At 38.1% G+C, this 24,024-nt stretch overlaps 1 protein-coding gene across 2 annotated transcripts in view; it reads left to right on the top strand.

Annotated features, from left to right (window-relative positions):
- PPP2R2A (protein phosphatase 2 regulatory subunit Balpha) overlaps window positions 1-24,024 on the top strand; it is an 83,724-nt gene that overhangs the window by 22,990 nt on the left and 36,710 nt on the right. Inside the window, exon 2 of one of the 2 annotated variants that reach the window (XM_077780106.1) lies at window positions 13,847-13,985. The exons of the other annotated variant lie outside the window; for it this stretch is intronic. Within the exon in view, the coding sequence (XP_077636232.1) occupies window positions 13,970-13,985 (16 nt within the window). The 5' untranslated portion in view covers window positions 13,847-13,969. The remainder of the gene's footprint in view (window positions 1-13,846; window positions 13,986-24,024) is intronic. 2 annotated transcript variants of the gene reach the window in all.

The following is a 24,024-nucleotide window of genomic DNA, read 5'->3' as shown; positions in this document are numbered from 1 at the left end:
GGCTTAGTCGGTTAAGCGTCCGGCTTTCACTCAGGTCATGATCTCACAGTTCGTGGGTTCGAGCCCCGCGTCGGGCTCTGTGCTGACTGCCAGCTCAGAGCCTGGAGCCTCTTTCAGAGTATGTGACTCCCTCTCTCTCTGACCCTCCCCTGCTCATGCTGTCTCTCTCTCTCTCTCTCCTAGAAATAAATAAAAAACATTAAAAAAATTAAAAAAAAAAAAGTCTGGAACATACTTACCTAGATTTTTGTGAGACCCTGTGTAAATTAACTGATTCCCCTCCCCATCCTAGATAACTCAGTGTTTCTGCTTTTTTTTTTCTTTTTCAAATACTCTTGCTATTATTTGGAATAATCTTGTTTGTTTAGTGTTTGCTTGCATATTGTAGGCTTCCTCTCACATTTTAAGTTTCATGCACGAAGGAATTAATTCCTTTTGTTTAACCACTTTATTCTTAGCATTTTGAATAGTTTCAGGCACACAAGTGCATCTGGTACTAGTGGGTATTTTGTGATTATATTTTGAATGGGTAGCTAAATTGAACAAGTTGTTTTCACATGCCATCCCATTTTAAAATATTTAAAACTTAAATTTTTAATTTTACTAAATGTACATACTTTTATTTAAAATAGAAAATACGGCATGCTAAAGAAGTTATGGCACTAATATCATTATTCCCAGTTTTGTAAACCAGTAAAATGAGGCCCAGAGAAGTACCTAGAGTAGTCCTATGAGCTGCTATTTATTATAGGCCAAGCTGCTAGAAAAGACCCATACAGAGGTTCCCCGTATGAGCTGATTTCTCTCTCCTATAATTCTTCAGTGGTAGAGAGTAGTCCAGAATGGATAAGCTGCTTTTGTCAGCGTTTTCCAGCATCCCGGGTTTCTTCTGTCTTGGTCTGCATTGTCAGAATTAGGGACTTTTCTAATTTTTTAAAATAAGGAATTTTCTTCTTTAACCTCTAATTTTCTTTAAAACTCTGTGTGGTTTTGCTGAGGGACAGGGCTACCTGGATACCCTTTTCCTTTTTACTAAAAGGAGAAAAGGGGGTCATGGCCACTTGCAGGGACAGTCAGTCTCTGCTATAGCTAGTAATTCTTAGAACTTTTACTCAGCCTGTTTACTCCTTAGTGCATTGCTCTTTCCATCCTACTTCATCTGTATGTGACGTTAGACATCTTCAGGAAATTCAGGAATAAAAATGTTACTGCAACTTTCACTGTCAGATAAAATGTTGGTTAATCCATAATGAGATAGGTTCTAGAGTAGTAACAGAATAACAACAGTTAGCATCTTCAAATTTAATTTGCTTGTGTCTTGTTTGATGGGTGGGATAGGCCTACATCTCCTTTTTAGGAGGTGAGACTTCTCCTCCCCCAATGATGAGTGCCCTTATCTAGCCTGGGTAGAGTAGGGGAGACTATCTGTTTCAGTGATGGTTTGGGAGGACCTTCCCAGCTTAGATCTTAGTTTTCATGCTGGCTAGGTGGGAAAAGTCCAGTCTGACATTTTTTTCATTGTAGGTGGATTCATGGTTTTAGGACTAAGCTAAATATGAAATGAGGTCAGACAGATAATATTAGATCTATACAATGATATATGAAGAGCTCTTTTGCTGCAGGTAGGAGCCAGGGATGGGGGTGGGGTGGGGGTGGTTCTGTGAAAGGCTTTACAGCCCTTTAAAAAGAAACCCAAGAAGAGAGAGCTTGCTTGCTTGCCTTCCTTCCTTCCTTCCTTTCTTTTTGCTGTAATATATGAGAATATATCTATAGCTGCTATATTCTCTCTCCCTTGTCCCAACTTTTTATTTTGAAAAAAATTTTAAATTTTTTAACATTTATTTTTGAGAGACAGAGAGAGCGCACAGGAAAGGGGCAGAGAGAGGAGGAGACACAGAATCCGAAGCAGACTCCAGGCTCTGAGCTGTCAACACAGAGTCTGACGTAGGGCTCGAACTCATGAACTGTGAGATCATGACCTGAGCCAAAGTCGGACACTTAACCGACTGAGCCACCCAGGCGCCCCTAGTTTGAAAATTTTTAAGCCCACAAAGAAGTTGAAAAATACAACTATAACTATTATTTAATTATATTCACCAGTTACAAACATGTTGGCACGTTTGCTTTATCTCTCCTCTCATACTTACACCTGCATTCTTGTCCCCATATCTTTTGAAAACATGTTGGAAACAGCATATGCTTTGCCCCTAACTAACTTAGCATTAATCTCTTAAGAAGACTTTTCTCTTACATAAACAATAACATTATCATACCTAAGAAATTTAACATAAATGCTTTCTGTTACACAGTCCATATTTAAACCTCCCCAAGTGGCTCAAAATCTGTCCTTAAAATTTTCTTTTGAATCCAGGATCCAGTCAAAGCATTCTGTTAATTTTGAAGAGTCAAAGCTTGTTTTCTAAAATACCATACTTTGTGGATTTCGCCATTTCCTCATATAAAATCCAGGTTAAACATTTTTGGCAGAACGTATTACATAATGTGTATTTCCTGGTGCTTCAAATCATGCAAATTTGTCCCGTTATTGATGATTGTTAATTTGATCACTTGATTATGCAGTGGTTGCCAGATGTCTCAAAAAATTAAAAAACCCAACTTTTTTCTGTATAATTAATAAATATTCATTGATGGTCCTTGCCTGAGGTAGTTATTACATTGGTGCATGCGGAATGGTGATTTCCTAATCTCCCAACTCTCTTCCTTTTTAGTATCACTGTGGACTCATAGGTTCTTTTCTTAATCTGTGTAATAATCTGTTAATGTCACCTAATCTGTTCATGCCACTGTTCTTTTGTTGCTTAAATGGTCCTAAATTTGGTCTGTGAAATAGACCCATCAAGTCCCTCCTGTGCCCCCTTTACATATCCTAGTTAGTCTTTGATCACTCCCAATTTTTCTGACACAAGATGTTTCAAGAGTGTAATTTTTCTGCCTCAGACTTGGAATCAATATTTGTCTAAGAAGTTTTGGGTTCTTTTTTTTTTTCTTTTTTTTTTAATTTTTAAAGATGTTTTTTATTTATTTCTGAGAGAGGGAGAGAGAGAGAGAAGACAGCCAGTGTGAGCAGGGGAGGGTCAGAGAGAGAGAAGGAGACACAGAATCTGAAGCAGGCTCCAGGCTCTGAGCTGTCAGCACAGAGCCCGACTGTGGGGCTCAAACCCTCGAACCGTGAGATCATGACCTGAGCCGAAGTTGGACGCTTTAACTGACTGAGCCACCCAGGCACCCCAGAAGTTTTGGGTTCTTTTCATAGGGAGTGGTGTTTAGAAACCATTCTAGGATCAAGTGTTTTTCTTTACTATTGTAATGTCATTTTTTCTAGACAGCTAGGAAATTAAAAGGATTTTGCAGTTTTGTTTTTAATTTATGAGTTCATACAGGATGAGATACAGTACCTTGTTTTTTCAAAAAGATACGTTGCAAGAAACAATAGAGGCAGAACCTGTATTTAAAAAAGATTTAAAAAGACGTAAAAATATATCAATTGTAGTTTGTAAAACTTGCTGGATTGTAATTAGACACCTTAAAAAGTTAAAAAGAATTTATTTTACTTAAGAATTAGAAATTTGAACATCTCCAGTAGAGTGGATATTTGATATTAAGGAAGTACTGTTTGTTTTTTTTCCTCAGGTATGGTAGTGTTTGGTTATTTTTAAAATGGTGGTTTTATCTTTTAGAAATACCTTTGAAATATTTATGGGTGAAATACTTAGGTATTTGGAATATGCACAAAATAATATGGGATGGCTTTATGGATAAAACAAGAGTGGCCCTGAATTTTCTCTCTGCTGTTGTATATGATTAAAATAATTTGTGATGAAATTGGGAAAATACTAGTTTATACAGATCTGCCAGTTTAGATTGAATATCACAGAGTTCTTTTTCTACCTCCCCCATCCTATGTTTGTATCTTTTTCCTCTTACATAGAGAACCTCCGTTACCAAATCTGTAGCTATCTTTTGTCAGAAGGTGAAGATGAAAAGAATTTGGATCTTTGATGAGATAAGCCAGTGGATTAACTAACCCTGCATTTAATTGCTCTTATTGGGATTTCTTATGACGGATAACAAATAATTTTTTATTCTGATAAAATGCACATAAGATTTACTGTGTTAGGGGTACCTGGGTGGCTCAGTCGATTAAGCATCCGACTTTGGCTCAGGTCATGATCTCACGGTTCGTGAGTTCGAGCCCCGTGTCGGGCTCTGTGCTGACAGCTAGCTCAGAGCCCGGAGCCTGTTTCAGATTCTGTGTCTCCCTCTCTCTCTGACCCTACCCTGCTCATGCTGTCTCTCTTTCTCTCAAAAATAAATAAAACATTTTTAAAAAAAAAAAAGATTTACTGTGTTAACCATTTTCAGCGTACAGTTTATTGGCATTAAGTATGTGCGCATTGTGGAACCATCCCCTCCATCCATCTCCAGAACTTTTTCTTTAAGATTTTATTGTCGAGTAGTCCCTACACCCAGCATGGAGCTTGAACTCAGAACCACGGGATCGAGTTGCACCCTTCTCCAACTGAGCCAGCCAGGTGCCTGAGAACTTTTTTTTTTTATCTTACCAAACTGAAACTTCATTCCCATTAAACAATAACTTCCATTCTCCCCTTTCCCAGCTCCTGGCAACTCCCATTCTACTTGTCTCTGAATTTGATTGCTCTAGGTTACTTCATAGAAGTGCAATTGTACAATATTTGTCCTCTTATGACTGGCTTGTTTCATGTAGCGTAACGGCCTCGCCTTAGTCTGTTCAGTCTGCCATAACAAACTACCATAGCCTGCGTGGCTTAAGCAGTTTATTTCCCACAGTTGTGGAAAGTCCAGAATCACGGTGCCAGCTGATTCTGTATCTTACTGGGGCTGGCTTTTTGGCTCACAGATGGCTGTCCTCTTACTGTCCTCACATGGCAGAAGTGATGAGAGAGCTTTTTGGGATGTCTTATGTAATGACACTGGTCCCATTCATGAGGGTTCTACCCTTTTGACCTAATCACCTCCCAAAGGCTCTACATCCTCATACTACACTAAGGGTTAGGATTTCAACATGAATTCGGGGCTTATTTCATTAAGGATCCAGATTCTTTTCACCTTGATATTCTGACAAAAGAAAGCTACAGATTAGGGAAGTAGGGTTCTCACTGTAGGAGAAAAAAGATACAAATATAGAATGGGGGAGATAAAAAAAGAACTTAACATTCAGTCCGTAACAGTGCTCAGAGTTTATCCATGTTATAGACTGTGTCAGTTTCCTTCCTTGTATTTAATACCACTTTGTTTATCCGGTCATCTGTTGATACATATTTGGATTGTTTCCACTTTTTGGCTATCATGAATAATGCTGCTATTAAACCTTGGTGGTCCATTATCTATTCAGGTCCATTCTTAGAGTATTTGGGTATATAGCCAGAAGTGCAATTGCTGGATCATAAGCTAATTCTGTGTTTGACTTTTTGAGAAGCCACCATACTGTTCCACAGTGGCTGTTCCATTTTACATCTTTGCCAGCAGTATACATGGGTTTTAATTTCTTCACATTCTCACCAGCACTATTTATTTTTGGTTTTTGTTTTTGATAATAGCCGTTCTAATGGATATGAAGTAGTGTCTGAATGTGGTTTTGATTTCTCTTTCCCTGGTGACTGGTTATGTTGCACATCTTTTTAATGTGTTTTTTGGCTATTTGTGTATCTCCTTTAAAAGAAATGTTTTTCCAATTCCCTTTCCTGTTTTTAAATTGGTTTTATTTTTTTAATTGTTGAGTTTCAGGAATTCTGTATGTATTCTGTATATAATTCCTTATCAGGTAAATGATTGTCGTATACCAATATACGTATATGTATGTATATATTTTCTCTCGTTCCATGGTTGCCTTTTCACTTTTGTGTCCTTTGATGCACAAAAAGTTTTTTAATTTTGACGATGTTCAATTTATCCTTTTTTTCAGCATCATAGTCAGGAAATCGTTGCCAAATCCAATGTCATGAGACCCTTTTTTTCTGTTTTCTTTAAAAGTTTTATGTTTAATATTTAGGTCTTTGATCCATTTTAAGTTAATATTTGTAAACAGTGTAAGATAAGAGGTCAGCCTTTATTCTTTTGCATGTGGATATCTAATTTCCCCAGCACCAGGTGTTGAAAAGACGTTGTCAGTAAGCATTTGACCATCTTTGTGGGCCCATGTGACCATAGTCAGACTAGAATAGTGACTATTTCTGGACGCTGTTTCATTGGTCTATGTATCTACATTTATGTCTGTACTACACTGTTTTGACTATGGTAGCTTTGTAGTATTTTTTGAAATCAGGAAGAGTGAAACTTCCAACTTTTTTCTTTTTTCCAAGATTGTTTTGGCTATTTAGGTCCCTTCAGATTCCATATGAATGTTAGGATAGATTTTTCTATTTCTGCAAAAAATGGCCATCAAGACATTGATAGAGATTGCATTAAATCTGTGGATCACTTTGGGTAGTATTGATATCTTAACAGTTATGAATCTTTGAGTTCATGAACAAGGGATTGTCTTTCCATTTATCTTAAGTTCTTTTAGCAACGTTTCATAGTTTTCAGTGGAGGTCTTTCACCTTGTTGAGTACATTGATTCCTAAATATTTTATTCTTTTTGATGCTTTTATAAAGTGAATTGTTTACATGATTTCCTTTTTGGGTTATTCATTGCTAGTGTTTAGAAGCACAGTTGAGTTTTGTGTGTTGATTTTATGCCCTGCAAGTTTGCTGAGGTAATAAGTAATTTTATTCCTTAAGTAAAGTGCTGAGATGTTTGAAAATCCCTTTTCTTTGGCTAAGAACATATCACCTAGAAATCTCATGAGAGCTCAGATGCAGGGTTTATCCTTCAGGCACTCTGCATGTCTGTACAGGTTGGCTGCTTGTGTAGGTTAGGTCTCGGGCAGCGGTATGTTATTTGTGCTTAATGTTATTGTGTTAAGTCCCTTCTTAATTCTGTTTTCTGCGTATTCATCAGCAGAGAGTAAGAAACCTGAAGTCTGATTATCCTGGAGTGTATATACTCTATACAAGAGTATCATCGGATGAGAAAATTTGTTGACATCTGATTTAGTCTCTGTTGATTCTCCTCCTAACCTGTTGATTAGTAGTCTAAGAAAATAAGGCAAATAAATTATTTCCAGGGGAATGTGGATGGGGTAGAGGAGTAATGTAGGAAAAAATCTTATGTTGTTAAATCAGAAATGGATATTTTGGTTTGTGAGTTAGCATGCTGTTGGTGTTCTGACTTAAGATTTGTGTTTAAGAGTTAGATTTTTTTTCACAGTGCAAGGGATCTACTGCTTGTATATAGTTGTAGGGGCTTCTTTACAACCACGTGTAGTGTGATTGTTCGTGCTGCTGAGCAGCTGCGAGTCTGATTCTATATGGGTATATTGTGAAAGTTTCTATGCTAGGTATGGTGACACGGCATTTTTTGGAAATCATCATAATTTAGTTACTTAAATTACCATCGTAGGATGTGTCCTCGGGATTGATGATGTAGATTAAAACATCTTTGTTTTATCCAACAACAGAATTGAATTATATGGGTAGGAAAACCAACAGGCATTTCCTGTCCTATTTATCAAAACAGAGTCTTTTAAAGAATGTGTAAAGTACTTTACTTAAACAAATCACTGTGTTGACTTCCTGTGGAAGATGATGATTTAAATCCATGTGTTAAAACAGACAAACACACTGAAATGACCAGCAAGATAATGGGAGAGTTCAGTCTCCTTGGAAACTCTGGAAGTGTGCCATAACTAAACTAAAAAGAATTTTGGCAGGAAAAGGTACAAATGTGAAAGAAATGTAGTGAGGGAAGTTCTTTCTGGTGTTCATTTTTGTGGTTGAGAAGCCTTCCTGGGGTATGAGGAAAGACCTATTTTGAACTAGAATTTCAGGGTGGTCCATAGAGTAGTTAGTTGGTATGAGATTTTGTACTTTGAAGCAAGGATTGAAAACTAAGGGGAGTATCAGTAAAGAAGGGCTCCCTACCATGGTTGCAGGAAAGAGACTAACCATGAACACATATTTGAAACTTCCTGCTCTGAACCTACCTTATTTGGCCAGCAGTGCTATGACTTGACCACATATTACTGAATCTGTATGGTGACCAAGGAAGTGTGGCAGGCAGCTTCCAAGATAGCCCCCAATGATCCTTGCTTCCTGGGATTCATGTCTTTTATGTAATCCCCTCCCCTTGAGTGTGGCTGGACCTGGTGATTTCTCCAAGTATGGCAAAAGTGAGTGGATTAACTTGATGGCAAAACTCTTGAGGTTAGGTTACAAAAAGGCTTTGGCTTTCATGTTGGGTGTCCTCCCTCATTTGCTCTGAGGGAAACAGTCTCCCATTTTGTGAGCTTCTCTGTGGAGCTTATGAGGCAAGGAGCTGGTGTTTCTGGCCAACAGTCAGTGAAGACCTGATGCTTGCCAACAGTCATGTGTATGAACTTGGACTGCAAGCAGATCCTTCCACCATCAAGTTTGAAGATGACAGAGGCCCTGGCTGACACATTGACTGAAGCCTTGTGAAAGATCTGAGCTGCAGGCCCCCAGCTAAGCCATGCTTAGATTCCTGATCCAAGAAAAACTGAGAGAGTAGAGTACATGTTTGTTGTTTTAAGCTGCTAAATTTGGGGTAATTTGTTAGGCAGCAGTTGAGAAGTAATAAAGGAAGAACCCCCCTCCCTCCCCCCCCCGAGGTTTGAACTTGATTCTGAATGTTTTCTGATTAAACCTAACACAATTCCCAAATGTTACATAAACGCAGCCCTTTCTCTTTAAAGATGAATACATGAACAGGTAGACACATACAGGCTCAGTCTATAAGAAGGTGACCAGTGTGAGCAAGTGATTTCCTGTGATAGGGACTTCTTGCAAAAAAACAAAAACAAAACAAATAAGGAAGTGTTACAATTTTAAAAAACAACTAATTACTGCTCTCAAGGAAGCTCCTGAACATTGGGGGGAAAAAAGAATCAGAGCAGGAAAGAGTAAGTGAAATTTGTGATTCTTTTTTTTTTTTTTTTTTTTTTTTTAAATTTTTATTTATTTCTAGGAGAGAGAGAGACAGCGTGAGCAGGGGAGGGTCAGAGAGAGAGGGAGACACAGACTCCGAAATAGGCTCCAGGCTCTGAGCTGGCAGTCAGCACAGAGCCCTACGCGGGGCTCGAACCCACGAACCGCGAGATCGTGACCTAAGCGAAAGTCGGATGCTTAACCAACTAAGCCACCCAGGTGCCCCGAAATTTGTGATTCTTAATTGTTGAGTTTTGGAGTAGTAGCAGAGGGCTTTAGAAATATTCCCACAATTTGCTTAACTGAGGACCATGGGGGAGAAGAAGGGGGGAAATGGTGGGGGAAAGGGAGAGAGGCAAACCATGAGAGACTCTTGAATGCTGAGAAACAAACTGAGGACTGATGGATGTGGGGGGGAGGGGGAGATGGGCATGGAGGAGGGCACTTGTGGGGATGAGCACTGGGTGTTATATGGAAACCAATTTGACAATAAACTACTTGTAAAAGTAAAAAAATTAAAAAAAGATATATTCCTACAATTCAGAGGAGAAAATGCGATGAAAATTATATAGGCACAAGTATAAGAAACACAGAGTAGATCCAGTGTATAATAAAGGTTCAGAGTGAGAGATCAGAGCTAACATATAAAACAAAGTCAGAGAAACAGTAAAAATTTTCCTAGAGAGAACAGATCAAAAGGGCCCAGGGAATATATAGCTAACGTTTATTAAACACTAATTATGTGCCAAGTATTTTTCCACATTGAAACTCATTTGAAATTCTCTACAACTCCCATGAGATAGGGTCTTTTAATATTCTGATACAGATAACTAAAGTGCATGCCAAGCAAAATAAATGAGATCCATATCTAGAAATAGACTAATGGATTTTAAATTTTTAGGGTATAGAAATAAATAGTACAAGTATCCTGACAAGAAACAGGTTACCTGCAAAGGAAGGTGTTATCAGATGAGCATTTCATTTGTCTTCTGTATCCTACAGCTGTGCTATTTAACAGTAGCAAGTGTGGCTGTTAAATTCGTTAGGTAAAATACAATTAATTTATTTCTTCAGTTTCACTGCCCACAGTTCAAGTGCTCAATAAATTGCTATGCGTGGCTACTGGCTACCATGTTGGACAGTGCAGAATAGAACATTTCTGTTACAGTAGGGAGTTTTGTTGGACAGCACTGTGCTTAAAGATAGTGATATGGCATTTAGAAAACCCTGAGGAGAAAGCTGTTATAGCCTAAGAATCTTAAATTGGTAAAACTTCACATAGGCAGGATAACAATGTCAGTTTTCAGGCTTGTAATGATTTGAAAGTATGTCACTGAAGTACTTTTCTTGAAAAAATTCTACTCTTAGTATATCCGGGTACCTGGGAAGTCGGCAGCTCAGAAGCATGATGAATCAGCTCCAGAGTCCTGTTTGTTTAACCCTCTGTTTCTCAGAATAACCCAAGATAAATAAAAAAGGGGAAATCTTCATTGATGGCAGCTCTGAAGTAAATTTCAGAGTGTCAGAGCAATGATTTTAGCCTACAACAGCTCAACTCCAGAGCTGTTTCTCCTTCTGACAATTGCTAAACAAAACTATAGAAAATATTTTATTTATTTTTTCTATTTTTCTTTTTTCCTTTAAAAAAATTTTTTTTTACTTTTTTATTACAGTTTATTGTCAAGTTGGAGTCCATATAACACCCAGTAACAGCTTTTATTTTAAGGACACTTATCCACTGAAACCACTTTTGTTGAAACCACACAGAAAATCTTCATGCCACCAAATCTACACTTACTTCTCAGCCCTCCCTATACTTGATCTGGGCACTTTTTGGGAAACAGTTCATCCCTGCCTCCTTTTAGAAGCTCTTTGGGGCGCCTGGGTGGCTTAGTTGGTTAAGCGTCCGACTTTCGCTTAGGTCACGATCTCGCGGTTCGTGGGTTCGAGCCCCGTGTCGGGCTCTGTGCTGACTGCCAGCTCAGAGCCTGGAGCCTATTCAGAATCTGTGTCTCCCTCTCTCTTGACCCTCCCCTGCTCACGCTGTCTCTCTCTCTCTCTCCTAGAAATAAAAAAAAAAGAAAAAAGAAACTCTATGTCTGGCTTCCAGAAAAGCTCTTCCTGCCTTACTACCTTACTGGTAGTTCCCTGTGCAATCTCCTTTACTAGCTAGTTTAGTGCTAAATGTGGGAGAACTCAGGGCTCAGTCCTCAGGCCACATCTCTTATTTCCTGTATTCATTCAACAGAAAATCCTACTTAGTCTTTAAATGCCTTCTGTTAGCCGATGATTTCTTAATTTATATCTCCCCTTCCTTCCCTAAACTGCTGTCAAATCTATCTAGCTGCCTGTATGGCATTTCTACTGCATGTGTGGTTGAAATAAATACTAAAGTTGTAAAAATGAGATTCTTGGCTCCTTTCTTAACCAAAACTTGCTCTTTTCTGGTGTGTCTCTTGCCAGTAAATGACACTGCAAGACCTTGGAATCATCCTTTGATAACTTATACCCATTAGTTAATTCTGGCAGTGCTCTCTGCAGAGTGTATTCTGACTCTACCCATCTCTCTGTGGTTGCCACCTTAGTTCAGACCGTCCTTATCTTTGCTTATGTGACTGCAGTAATTTAGGAACCATTCTCCTTCCCCCCCCCCAATTTTGCGCTATAGTCTCACAGTACATAATCACTTTAAAACAAGGTAGAAATTCTGCACGGACTTCTTAACCGTTCTTAAAACGAATCCACAGCCCTTCTACCGTGGCCTACAAGGTTGTATGTATATCTGGCCTCCGCCAAATGCTCCATCTCCTCTACCACCTTATTATGTAAGTAGTCTTGTCAAATATAGCAACATTTCTACTTAGGCTGCCTGCTTGAAATACTTTCCAAGTTTGGATGACTAATTCCGTTTGGTCTCTGCCTAAGTCACCTCAGAGAGGCTTTCTTTGACCACTCTACCTGAGCTAATGCCCTACCCTCATTACTTTTATTTATTCTCGTGTTGGTCTTTCTATTTTTCTATTTTTATTTTTATTTTGCTTACTACTACCCTGATACATTTTATATTTATTTGTTTATAATATGCCTCCATCACTAGAATGTATGTTCCACGAAGGCAGGGATCTTTATTTGCTCTCTTACCCTCAGCAACGAGACATGCTAGTCACACTTGAATGTCTAGCATGTGCTCAGTGCTCACTCAAATATTGCGGAAGGAATGACCCTCTAAAAATGAGCAAAACAACAGAAGTGCACAAGATTTATAAAAAATACCAGTTTCCAGAATTAGAGGAATACATGTTTAGTTCAAGTAAATGGAGAAAACCTTTAATGCATACTTTTATTTTTCAATGAGATTCATGAAAGAAATTGCATCTTTGAGAACGGAGTCATGTGAAAATCTCAAATCATTGGAAAAGCATGATTACAATTATTTAAAAAGTTTAGTAGAGACCATGAATTGCAGTGCAAATATAATTTGCACTGGTTAGGAGCATCACTTTGAACAAACTAACCTGCCAGAGCTGAGAGAAACAGGATAAAAAAGGGAAAAGATGGGGAAAAAGACTTTTCTGGAATAAATTTCTTTTTTTATAGTAGTATGTGATATATTTCTTTTGGTGGAGAATTTTGTTGAAATCATTCATGACGAATGGGGGCTAACTTTTTTGTTTAAACCCGCCAATTTTTCTTTGTATCGGCCATTTACATGCTATTAAAGAATACTTGATACAAGGCAAACATCAGCCTGTTAATGGTATTAATAAGTACATTTAATGGCCATAAGAACCTGGGCATTATTATTCTTGCTTTCATCTTTATTCTCCGCACCTTATGAGTGATTGAGCCTGGCAGCATATATTTCATAAATGTATTTTAAAATCTGTACACTTCTGTCCCTTTGTACCTCGTGGTTTAGTTAATGGAGCAGGTAATGTTACTAAAATCAACTCTATAGGTTTGTGGTGAGAGTTAAATACCTAACATACTATAAGTACATTTAGGTGTTTGCTACTTATGATAATGTTACTGTACTGTCCTGGCTGAGATCACTATCGTTGCTCACCAGGATTTCAGGAGTGACACCAGGTTGGTCACCAGACTTCCCTCTACTTACTTCTCCCAGTTCCCAGTTCCCAGTTCTTTTCATTTCTGCCTGAGTAATCTACAGGCACATCTAATTGGATTACTCGTATTTAAAACTCCACAGTGAGCTCCCTTTAATCATTGGGGTAAAGTCTGTAAAATTTTCTGTAACATACCTTAATGATCTCTGACTTCTTTCTGTAAATAGGCTGCCCCTTTGTAGAGGGTTTGTAGCTGAGCAGGAGGAATCCTGTCAAAACAGAGTGGAGCTAAGTAGCTAAGTGTGACTCTGCAAAGACAGATGGACACTGAAGGGCTTTCTGGTTCTTCTAGCATGGCCATAATAACCCCAGTTTGTAAAGATTTTAGGCAGATATTAATAACCAGATTCCCATTCTAGTTATAAAAATATCTTAAGGCATGCATAGATGCACAGCTTTGTGTGCTACTGCTTTGTATAATCTCCATGGAAACTATTTGCATTATATTTTGATAAGGCAACTTTAATGAGATTTGCTTTGTGGAATGAATTATGAGCCACTTAAAAGTTTGTGAACATCTAATAAAGATGGTCACTTTAGGTTTAGAATGGTCACTTTCAAGCTCTTCATTCTAACATATGTAACATTAATACACCAAGGCTTGTTTTTTAAGATCACACCTATAGAGTAAATGTATTAGCAACTGTTTATCTTTTTGTTCTTTGTTGCAGGAGGGTATGGTTCCATTCCATTTTATCCAAACATGATATCAGATTATCCAGGAACAAGTTAAAAAGAAGGGAGACTGGTTCCAGAACACATCTCTGGAAATTACCCTATGGACCCTGACTCTCATGGCAACATTACAATGTAGGTTCTGTATGAGCATCAATAGCCAGTGGTCTTTTTTGAGCCTATCACATACCATGTTCCTGTTCACGGAGTCAGAGGTTGATAAAAGGTTATTACAAAGGCTTTTAGCACTCACTTTATTGTTGGAAATCATAGTATAATCAAAGTTATATTTTGGTCCAGAGACCTAGGAGTTATAGAATTTTACCTATGACCAGTCCTGCTGCATCCGGCTTCTGGAGTGTACAGATGGTCACTGACTTAATGATGGTTTGACTTATGATTTTTCAGCTTTATGATGGTACGAAAGCAATATGCATTCAGTAGACATTGTACTTTGAATTTTGATCTTTTCCCAGATGGTATAGTATTTGCTCCCAGCTGGTCATGTGATCACAAGGGTAAACAGTCAATACGCTTAGCTGTTTAACTCTTCATTATCCAAATAGACTTTGTATTAGATAATTTTGCCTCACTATAGGCTGATATAAGTGGTCTGAGCACATTTAAAGTAAGCTAGGCTGAGCTATGATGTTTGGCAGGTTAGGTGCATTTACATGCATTTCAGCTTAACAGTATTTTCAACTTATGATGGGTTTATTTGGCTGTAACCCCGTCTTATGTTGAGAGTATCTGTATGTGCAAAGAAGCAGCGAAGCAGGCCAGCTCTGACACTTTACTAGTTGGGGCTTTAGCCTCAGTCTCCAAGGAGCTTTGCTGAACCGTTTGGAGAACTCTACCTAAGCTAGATTGGCCTCAGTAGCCTAGAAACAGATAAGGTTACAGTGCTTGCTTCTGCTTCGTGCAGCAAAGCCCAAACTCCAGCCAACATCTGCCTATCATGTGCCTGATTCAAGACTCATTTCTTTACATCTCTTGCTTGTTTAGCCCTCAAAGCAACTCTGTGAGATAGGTATTTAAAGATGAGGAAACTGAATCTTTAAGAGCCTTAGTTATTTCCACAGGGTCTTATAGGCAGGTTAAGTGAAGAAATGTCCAGTCTGACTTTTCATCATTTCCTGCACAAGTTTCTCATAGATTTGGCCCCAAGAATGTATTACAGGTATGCTAAGATAATGATCCCTCAGTTCCTATGCGGTGCATGCTGAGCTGGACAGGGGGTGCTTAGCTGATAGAGTTCCTGAACAGACGCGAGTAGCCTAATCTTCCCTTTATACTAGTGTGCCTTACAAACACTATTCTGTGTGTGCCCTGACATGAGGAAGATAGACACACTGTCCTGCTCCACTGAAAGTAACAAGTCAGCAAGAGGGAGCATTGACCCCAGTTCTTACAGCCATCTTCCTTTCAGCCTCTCAGGTTACGGTAGTATGCCCTAGTCACTGCCAGGTAGGAAAGAAAACTTCAGGATAGTCTGGAAGGAAAAGAGGAGGAAATGGTTGGGGCCCACTTCCTCAAGAGCAGGTGAGTAGGTCAAGCCTTACTTTCTTCATAGGAGCAAGAGATTCCTTAAAGGATGGCACATACTTTTTAGGCCGTAATAAAATGTTCTTAAATCTTGAATATATCACTTGGGTGGAAAGGGTGGACCTGACCTTTCAGAAAAGGTAACAAAAACTTTGAGCTCCCTCTAGAGGTCAACAGTGATAAAGGAGCATCATAAAGGGAAATAACCAACCTAAAGCTAGCTTACCCTTTCAGCAAGAAGGTAGCATTTTGTAGAGGCATGATCCAGGAAAATACTTTCTTACATCGAGGAGTAATTAGTTGCCTTTGAGAAGAAATTTGAGTTAATCATATTTTATTAGCTATATGGGGTCAATCCTAAAATTCAGTGTTTGCTGTATTAGGGGTATATTGAACTAATAAACGAAAAAAGATCATGATAGTAGATTGTGTCCAAACAAAATAGCATGCTTTTAATTAATTTATTTATTTTTTTGAGAGTACGTGTGCGGGGATGGGGGGAGGAGCAGAGACAGAGGGAGAGAGGGAATCTTAAGCAGGCTCCATGTCCAGTGCAGAGCCTGATGCAAGGCTGGATCTCACAACTGTGAGATCATGACCTGAGCCAAATCAAGAGTTGAATGCTTAACCAACTGTCACTCAGATGCCCCCAAATTAGCATGCTTCTTAATGGGAGCTCTGGGTGTTGAAGCAAATCAGATCAAAATGAGAATTAATTTCTGTACTATCATGTGCCAGAACATTTTGACAGCAGGCCCTTGACTTTAGCAGATATAAAGGTGATGAGCATACCCACTGTGTTCCCACCCCTTCCTCTCCAACATCTGAAAAGACAAGATCGATGCGTACTAAGAGATTAATATTCTGAGGTCCAAGTTGCAGGCATATGTTAAAACTTCTAAGCTAACATACAATTTAAGTTTTAGAACCTCAATTGATCAAATGAGAACTCTATTTCAGCACAGCTATCTTCCTCCTGGTCAGATACTTCATGGATGAGAATTAGTTATGGGGCTGACCTTTACTGTATTTACTCCTTTTCTTCCCAATATTAATTCTTCTTTTAGAACTCACCAAGATAGTTCAGTTCTTAAACCTTAATATGTAAGTATAGAATGAAAAAGTTAGAAATCATGTTAAATTTATGGTAATGATTCAGAATATATGAAAGTTACATTTTTTAAAAGTTCCTGAAGTGCTTAAAAACCACACCAACAGAAGGATGGGAGCATCCCATCAAAAGGATCCAGAATCCAACCTGAAACTCTCGGTGGCCAAACATGGAATAATTTGAACAATACAATAAATTCCATAGTATGATTATATCCCAAAATATGAAATAAATAAATAAATGAGTTCATACTGTTAAATAACTGAATAAAGAAGTGGGGGAGAAAAGACAAATTTCCCCTAGAGAAGAATTCTGAATATGCAGATACACCTCCTCAAAGCAGTAGTGCTTAATATCCCCATCCCTTAAATGTAGGCTGCACTTAATAACTTCCTACCAGAGTACCTTGTTGGGGAGAGGGGATGACTTTATATTGGAGAAACCTGGCAAACAGCATCTTGGCCAGATAATCTTGGTTAACATCAGTAAGTCCTATTGATAAGATGTACCCTTGAATAATATAGTAAGAATCACATTTCATCCCTGTGATTTTCCTGCCAGTAAGCCATAATGGCAGTGTGGCCGTGAGAAAAACAGTCTCAAATTTAGGGACCTACTACTGTAAAGCACCTGGCCATTACTCTTCAAAACTGTCAAGGTTACCAGAGAAGTCTGAGAACCAGTCACAGACCAGAGGAAGCTAGAGACAAGATGACTAAATGCAATATGGGATCCTGGATGGGATCCTGAACTACAAAAGGATACTAGGGGGAAATGAGTGAAATCTGAATAAAGTGTGGAGTTTAGGTAATATTCTAGTGTTCGTTCTTCATTTCTGACAGATAAACCATAGCAGTGTAAGGTGAAGTTGTATCGGAATTCTCTGTATGGTCTTTGCAACTCTTAATGTAAATCTAAAATTAGGCTTAAGTTAATTTATGGAAAATAAAGATTCAGCTTAGTTAATTCTTATGCTGTGCAGCTTTTGTTCAGTGATGTTTGAAAAATCCCCAAGTGTTTTGAGAAATGGAGACTTCTCTGCTATGTGTGTATGCATTATCACTTGTATGTAAGTAGTTTGTGACTACTTACTTTTACTGTGTAAAAGTGAGAAAGACCCCATCTCAAAGAAGTATAGTTGTTATCAACGACACAAGCATCTCCAGCACCATGGTTTCCTGCTGTAGCAGTGGCGGGGGTTGAGCAGAGCAGAATCCCGCTTCATTGCCTCGGTTCCATTCTGATTTCACATTGATTGGCTTATAACTTATAGAAAATAACCTCCATTAAATCACTGTTGTTGATGAATTCCAGGTTACAAAGAAATCTGACATCCATTTTTGTCAGAGTGAGGTCCCTGACAGACACCCATGGTCATAGGTGGAGTTAACGCAGCTTTTGCAGATGTGTTGTCTTACAGGTCTTTAATCTTCCTTATTTGAAGTTTTCCTGATGGAAGTACATTATTTTTCTCCAGCCATTATTCTAAATGTGTTCAGTGTATGAATACGTGTTGTATATGCTCTGTGAAAGATAAATTCTCTGAAGAGAGAAATCGTCTTTCAATGTTTCTTTGCAGATGAAATTTCTTTGAGATTTTGAAGTTCATAATCGACTTAACTCATGGTTGAATTGTTTCTTTTTAACTTTATCTATTTTGAGAGAGAGAGAGAGGAAGCACAGGGAGGAGCAGAGAGAAACAACCCCAAGCAGGCTCCGTGCTATCAGTGTAGAGCCTGATGCGGGGCTCGATCTCACAATCCTTGAGATAATGACCTGAGCCAAAATCAAGAGTTGGACACTTAAACTGAGTCACTCAGGCACTTCACTTGAGGTCGAATTATTAATAGCAGAGCTGAGGCCACATCTCCAGGTGTCTTCTTGTTGTTGCCATTAAGTTAAAGAAGTGGAAAGTGGTGAAGAGGGAGGAGTATTTCAAGAAAAATTAGAGGAAAATATGAACACATATTGGCAGAATAAGAACATCTGATGTTTTGTACCCCAATGTTCATAGCAGCACTCTCCACAATAGCTAAAACATGGAAAGAGCCTAAGTGTCCATCAACAGATGAATGGATCAAGAAGATGTGGTTTATCTATACCATGGAATACTACATGGCAATGAGAAACAATGAAATCTGGCCATGTGTAGCAACATGGATGGACCTTGAGGGTGTTATGCTGAGCGAAATAAGTCAGGCAGAGAAGGACAAATATCATATGTTTGCACGTATAGGAGGATTAGGAGGAACTTGACGGAGGAACAAGGGGGAGAAGAAGGGCGGAAATGGTGGGGGAAAGGGAGAGAAGCAAACCATGAGAGACTCTTGAATGCTGACAAAAACTGAGGACTGATGGATGTGGGGGGAGGGGGGGATGGGCATGGAGGAGGACACTTGTGGGGATGAGCACTGAGTGTTATGTGGAAACTAATTTGACAATAAACTATTAAAAAAAAAAAAAAGAACATCTGATGTTTCCCTTATATTCTTTAACACTTTAGATAACTGAAAGACATTAGTAAACATCTTTATCCTTTTTTCTATTCAGTTTTTGGATTATTGGGGTGCCTGGGTGGCTCAGTAGGTCAAGCATCTGACTTCAGCTTAGGTCATGATTTCGCTGTTGGTGAGCTCAAGTGCCTAGTCATGCTCTGTGCTGACAGCTGGGAGCCTGGAGCCTACTTCGGATTCTTTGTCTCCCTCTCTCTCTGCCCCTCCCCTGCTCGTGTGCTCTCTTTCTCTCAGAAACAAATAAACATTTAAGATTTTAAAAACAAAAATTAAAATTTGGGGTTATTTTAGTAGGATGATTTCTGGAACTGACATGACGTTCCAAGAGAATGAATGCTTTATGGCTGTTGATATAAATTATGAAATAGTTTTCTAAAATAACAAGATGTGCTTCTCTCTACAGTGTAGATAGAGCAATTTATATTTTTCCTCTAGTTTAAGAGATAGAAAATGATGTGTTATTTAAAAATTAATTTGAGGGGCCTCTGGGTGCCTCAGTTAGTTAAGCATCAGAGTTTGGTCATGATCTCATAGTTCATGGATTCGAGCCCCACTGTCGGACTCTGTGCTGACAGCTCAGAGCCTGGAGCCTGCTTCAGATTCTGTGTCTCCCTTTCTCCCTGACCCTCCGCCTATCATGCTCACGTGCACGTGCTCTCTCTCTCTCAAAAATAAACATTAAAAAATGAAAATGTTAATTTGAGTGGATATTTTCTTATATTTTACCAGTATTGCTCTTCTGTGAATTATCTTCCCATGTTGTATGAGCTATTTTTGGAAATACAGGTATTATTCTCAGTCACTTGTCTTTAATTATTGTGTAAAAATTACATTTTTTTCCTACTGCATGTCTATATATTCTCCTTCCGATGTATTTATACCTCTCCAAAGATCTAATATGAAGGTGATATTTATTCATTCATTCATTCATTTTACCTTTTTATAGTTATTTGTCTTCATTAATGCATCTAATTGAAAAGAATAAAATTCTTTGAAGTGTCCTCTAATCCGGACTTTGCAAAGATCACACTTCAACGCTGTGTCCTTTGCTCTCCATCCTGAGCCCAGGTTTAGTGTGGTTTGACAATGTTTCCTTTGTTGATGCTGCTGCAAGCCAGGGGGTAACCAGTAGCCTTTGGTTTCTTAGGTCAAAGAATGGTAACCCTCCTCATGGAGGTTCTGGAATCCTCTTGGTCCCCTGAGGCCTATTTGTCTAGGTCTTCCTTCCCTCTGTTCCTCTTGACTAGTTCTGGAAGCTGGAAATACGAAATCAGGGTACCATTGTGGTCAGGACTCTGGTGAGAGTTCTCTTCTTGACTTATAAACACCCACCTCTTGCCAGGTCCCCACAAGACAGAGAGAAGAGTGATATTTCAAGCAAGGTAGACAGTACACTCAAGCTAAAGAAGGAGGCATGAGGGTGGGCATAAGTGTAACTGTGGAGGTGTATGGAGAACATCACCCTTATTAGACAATGTGGTGAATGCTGTGGTCCTAGAAAGTGAGATGGTATTTTTAAGGGAAGGATTCATATTGTTTTCTTATGGCATAATTTGCAAACAATGAAATTCACCCTTTTTAGGGTATAGTTCTTCAAGTTTTGATTTAAAAAAAAAAAACCTGCAGATAGTCACTATCATGATCAAGATGAAAAGCAGTTCCATCATTTCAGAAAGTTTCACTTCCATTTGTAGCAGCCTCTACCCAACCTGTAAGCAAACACTGATCTGTTTTCTGTCCCTCTAGTGCCTTTTCCAGAATGTCAGATAAATGGAATCATATAGTGTGTAGCCTTTGAATCTGGTTTCTTTTGCTTAGCATACTGAATTTTGAGTTTTATACATATTACTACTTGTGTTAGTAGTTCGTTTTTTATAGCTGAGTGGTATTTCACATATGGATATCTTGCATTCTGTTTATTCCCTAACTGAGGGTCATTCTAGGTTGTATCCAGTTTTTGGTGATTACAAATAAAGCTGCTATGAACATGTGCATCCAAATTTTTGTGTGGCCATAGGTTTTTGTTTCACTTGGGTAAATATCTAGTAATGCATTTGTTAGATGACGTGGTGTTTGTTTTCACTTGATTTTTTAATAAGTGTCATTAACTCCTTCCACCCCCCCACCCCCAAAGTTTTATTAAAATCTACTTAGTTAATATATAGTGTAATATTGGTTTCAGGAGTAGAATTTAGTGTTTCATCACTTATATATAATACCCAGTACTCACTTTAATACCCATTACCCTGTTGTAATTTTATAAGAAACTGCCAAACTTTTTTCCCCTAAGTGTGTGTGCCATATTGCATTCCCATCAGCTATATGTGAGATTTCCTGTTGCTCAGTATTAGAACTAGGCATGGTCATCTTTTTAATTAATCAATTTATTTATTTTAATTTTAGTCATTCATATGGTGTAGTGATTTCTCATGACTTTGCCTTGTAGAGTCCTCTGTTGTCAAGGTTTTCAGATGACTGTTAAGGTAATAGCTGTAGACTGTTTAACCTGGTCTCCCTGTCTGGAGCTTTGGAAACAAATACCATAATGCTCTGATTGCTTCATTTAATGTTGTGTACAAATAGGATCAAACGTGCTTTATATCTTTTTGTAATCTCAGTGACATAATGTAGGCAGCATTCTTAATACAAATCAATACTATTTCTTTGCACTGAAATTGTAAGGCACACATAGACTATCTTTGGAAGGATATATACTAAAATCATAGTCTATCAGAAATGGGGTTAAGAATGATGATTGTCTCTTTTTACAAATCAGTTTGTGTGATTAAAACAAAGAGTTAAAGTTATAATCCCATTGCAGATCTTACACAAATCGTAGTATACAAATACAGATACAGATGTATACAAATACAGATGTATGTAAATACATCTGAAACATATTTTACAATTTGCATATGTTTGTTGAAAGACTTATTATCTATGGTTATCTCTTAGTGGTGGGATTTTGGGTTTTTTATTCTTTAAGTTTGTTAAAATGATCACTATTTTCTTTTTTCTTTTTACAAAAACAATGCTGTCTTAAATATTTATATACTTTGGTTCCTGTAAATCTTTTTAATTTTATTGCAATACTGGTTTTTATCTTTTGTCTTAGAGTTGTAAGATTATCAAGTGGTTAGTTAGAATCAGTGGTTCTTAATCTTTAGCTAATTTTATTGAGGTTAGAGAGTGTGGTCTTCAAATTTGTAATTAGAATTCTTTAAGGGACTGTCTGTGGCTCAGTGTATGAGTTTTTCATTTGCATAGCTCTTTGGAAGATAATATGTTTTTTATATAGATATAAAGTTCTCTGTATGTGTGTATCAATTTTATCTTTCAAGTATGTATACTTTTATTCCCCTCCCCCTTCTTCCCTTCTCCCTTGTTTGATCTATCAGGCATAGAGAGGGATATGTCAGTCTTCTGTAGTTATAATTTTCTTCCAACTCCTTTATTTCTAAAATCGTAAAATATATATAGTAAGAAGTCTCTGGAAAGATTCATGACTGTTCATGTCTTTAGCATACTTTTTATCAATATATACATACTATAAACTCTTTGCCATATTGAATTCCTTTTTACTTAATTTAACCAGTGGTTGGAGGCATTAGTGACATTTACCAGGCATGGGCCAAGTGTGCTAGCTCTTTGGCAGTTTGCAGGGCAATCTTGAACCAGAAAAAATCATCCTGTCCCCTGCATAACTTAGAATATTCTACAAATGTTTACGGTGCTTAAAAAAAATAAACTTACAGTTTCTAAGCCTAAAATCTGTTTTATTTTTTGCATGGGTTGAATGTATATACTGAGGTTTGCTGTGTAAATCAGGGGAACTCTGTGCTTGGAAATACTAGAATTTTACAAAGAATTCTTAATGATTTTCCAGTCACATCACCAGTGAAAGGCTCTTGATGTTTTTTGAGTTACCTGTATAAGTCTGCATTTAGAGCTGATCTCTCATTGTGATTATTCTGCATATAGTGGCCTCATGCTTGAACATTTACATATTGGCCTTCTCCCCACCCCCCAAATATTTTCCATCTTTTTTTTTTCTGGGCTGCAGTTATCCATATGGTAGAACGCTTGATATTATCTTATAGGTCAGGACTTTGTTCTTTTTTCCTGCTTTGCTCTTGCTTTTTTTTTTTTTTCCCTCCCCTATTAATAGCACTGAGTTCTTGATCTTTTCTACTGTAGTATCTGCTTGGTTAATGCCACCCAGTGTATCTTTCAGGTAGTGTGTTTTTTCATTTCTGGATGTTCCTTGTCTTTGCTCTTACATTTCTCAATATTTTTATAATTCATTCTGTGTTCTGGAACATATTTATGACAGCTGTTTTAAGGTTCTTGTCTGCTAGGACCTTAATTCCATCATTTTTGTCATTTCTGGTTTTTCTGGTTTATTTTTCTTCTGGTTATGGGTCACATATTCCCGCTTCTTTACATAACTGGTGATTTTGGATTGGATGCCAAACATTGTGAATTTACATTGTTGAATGTAGGGTTTTGTTTTAGCATATAGTTAAGTTACTTGAGATAATTTGATTCTTTTAAAGTCTGCTTTTAGCTTTGTTAGTACAAACTCAGTCTAGTGCTGATTCAGTCTCACCTACTAAGGTGATGCTCTTCTGAAGACTTTACCTGGTGCTTCGTTAATTATGAGGTTTCTCTACTCCAGCTGGTAGCAATCCCTAACAGTCCTAAGCCCTCAGAAGCTTCCTAGTGGTTCTTCCGTAGGCCTTGTGGTGTGTCACACCACAGATGCCCAGATGGGTGTTCAGTGAAAGAACCCAAGTGTCCTTTCTCTTTCTGTGCTCTGCCTCAAATTCCACCTGATTCTGCTTTCCCTAACCCCCCGTTTCTGTTTCCACAACTAAGTGAGATTGCTGGTCTGTCTGTCTGTCTGACCACCCTGTCCAGAAAGTAAAGTGTTAAGCATGACTCAGTTCTTTGTCTTGTCTAAGGGTTCACAGTCCAGCAATATTTTGTTACATTTTCTAGTCCT

The sequence above is a fragment of the Crocuta crocuta genome, unplaced genomic scaffold, assembly GCF_008692635.1.
Source record: "Crocuta crocuta isolate KB4526 unplaced genomic scaffold, BGI_CrCroc_1.0 scaffold395, whole genome shotgun sequence".
NCBI lineage: Eukaryota > Metazoa > Chordata > Mammalia > Carnivora > Hyaenidae > Crocuta > Crocuta crocuta.
This window is presented reverse-complemented; position numbering and strand designations above follow the sequence as displayed.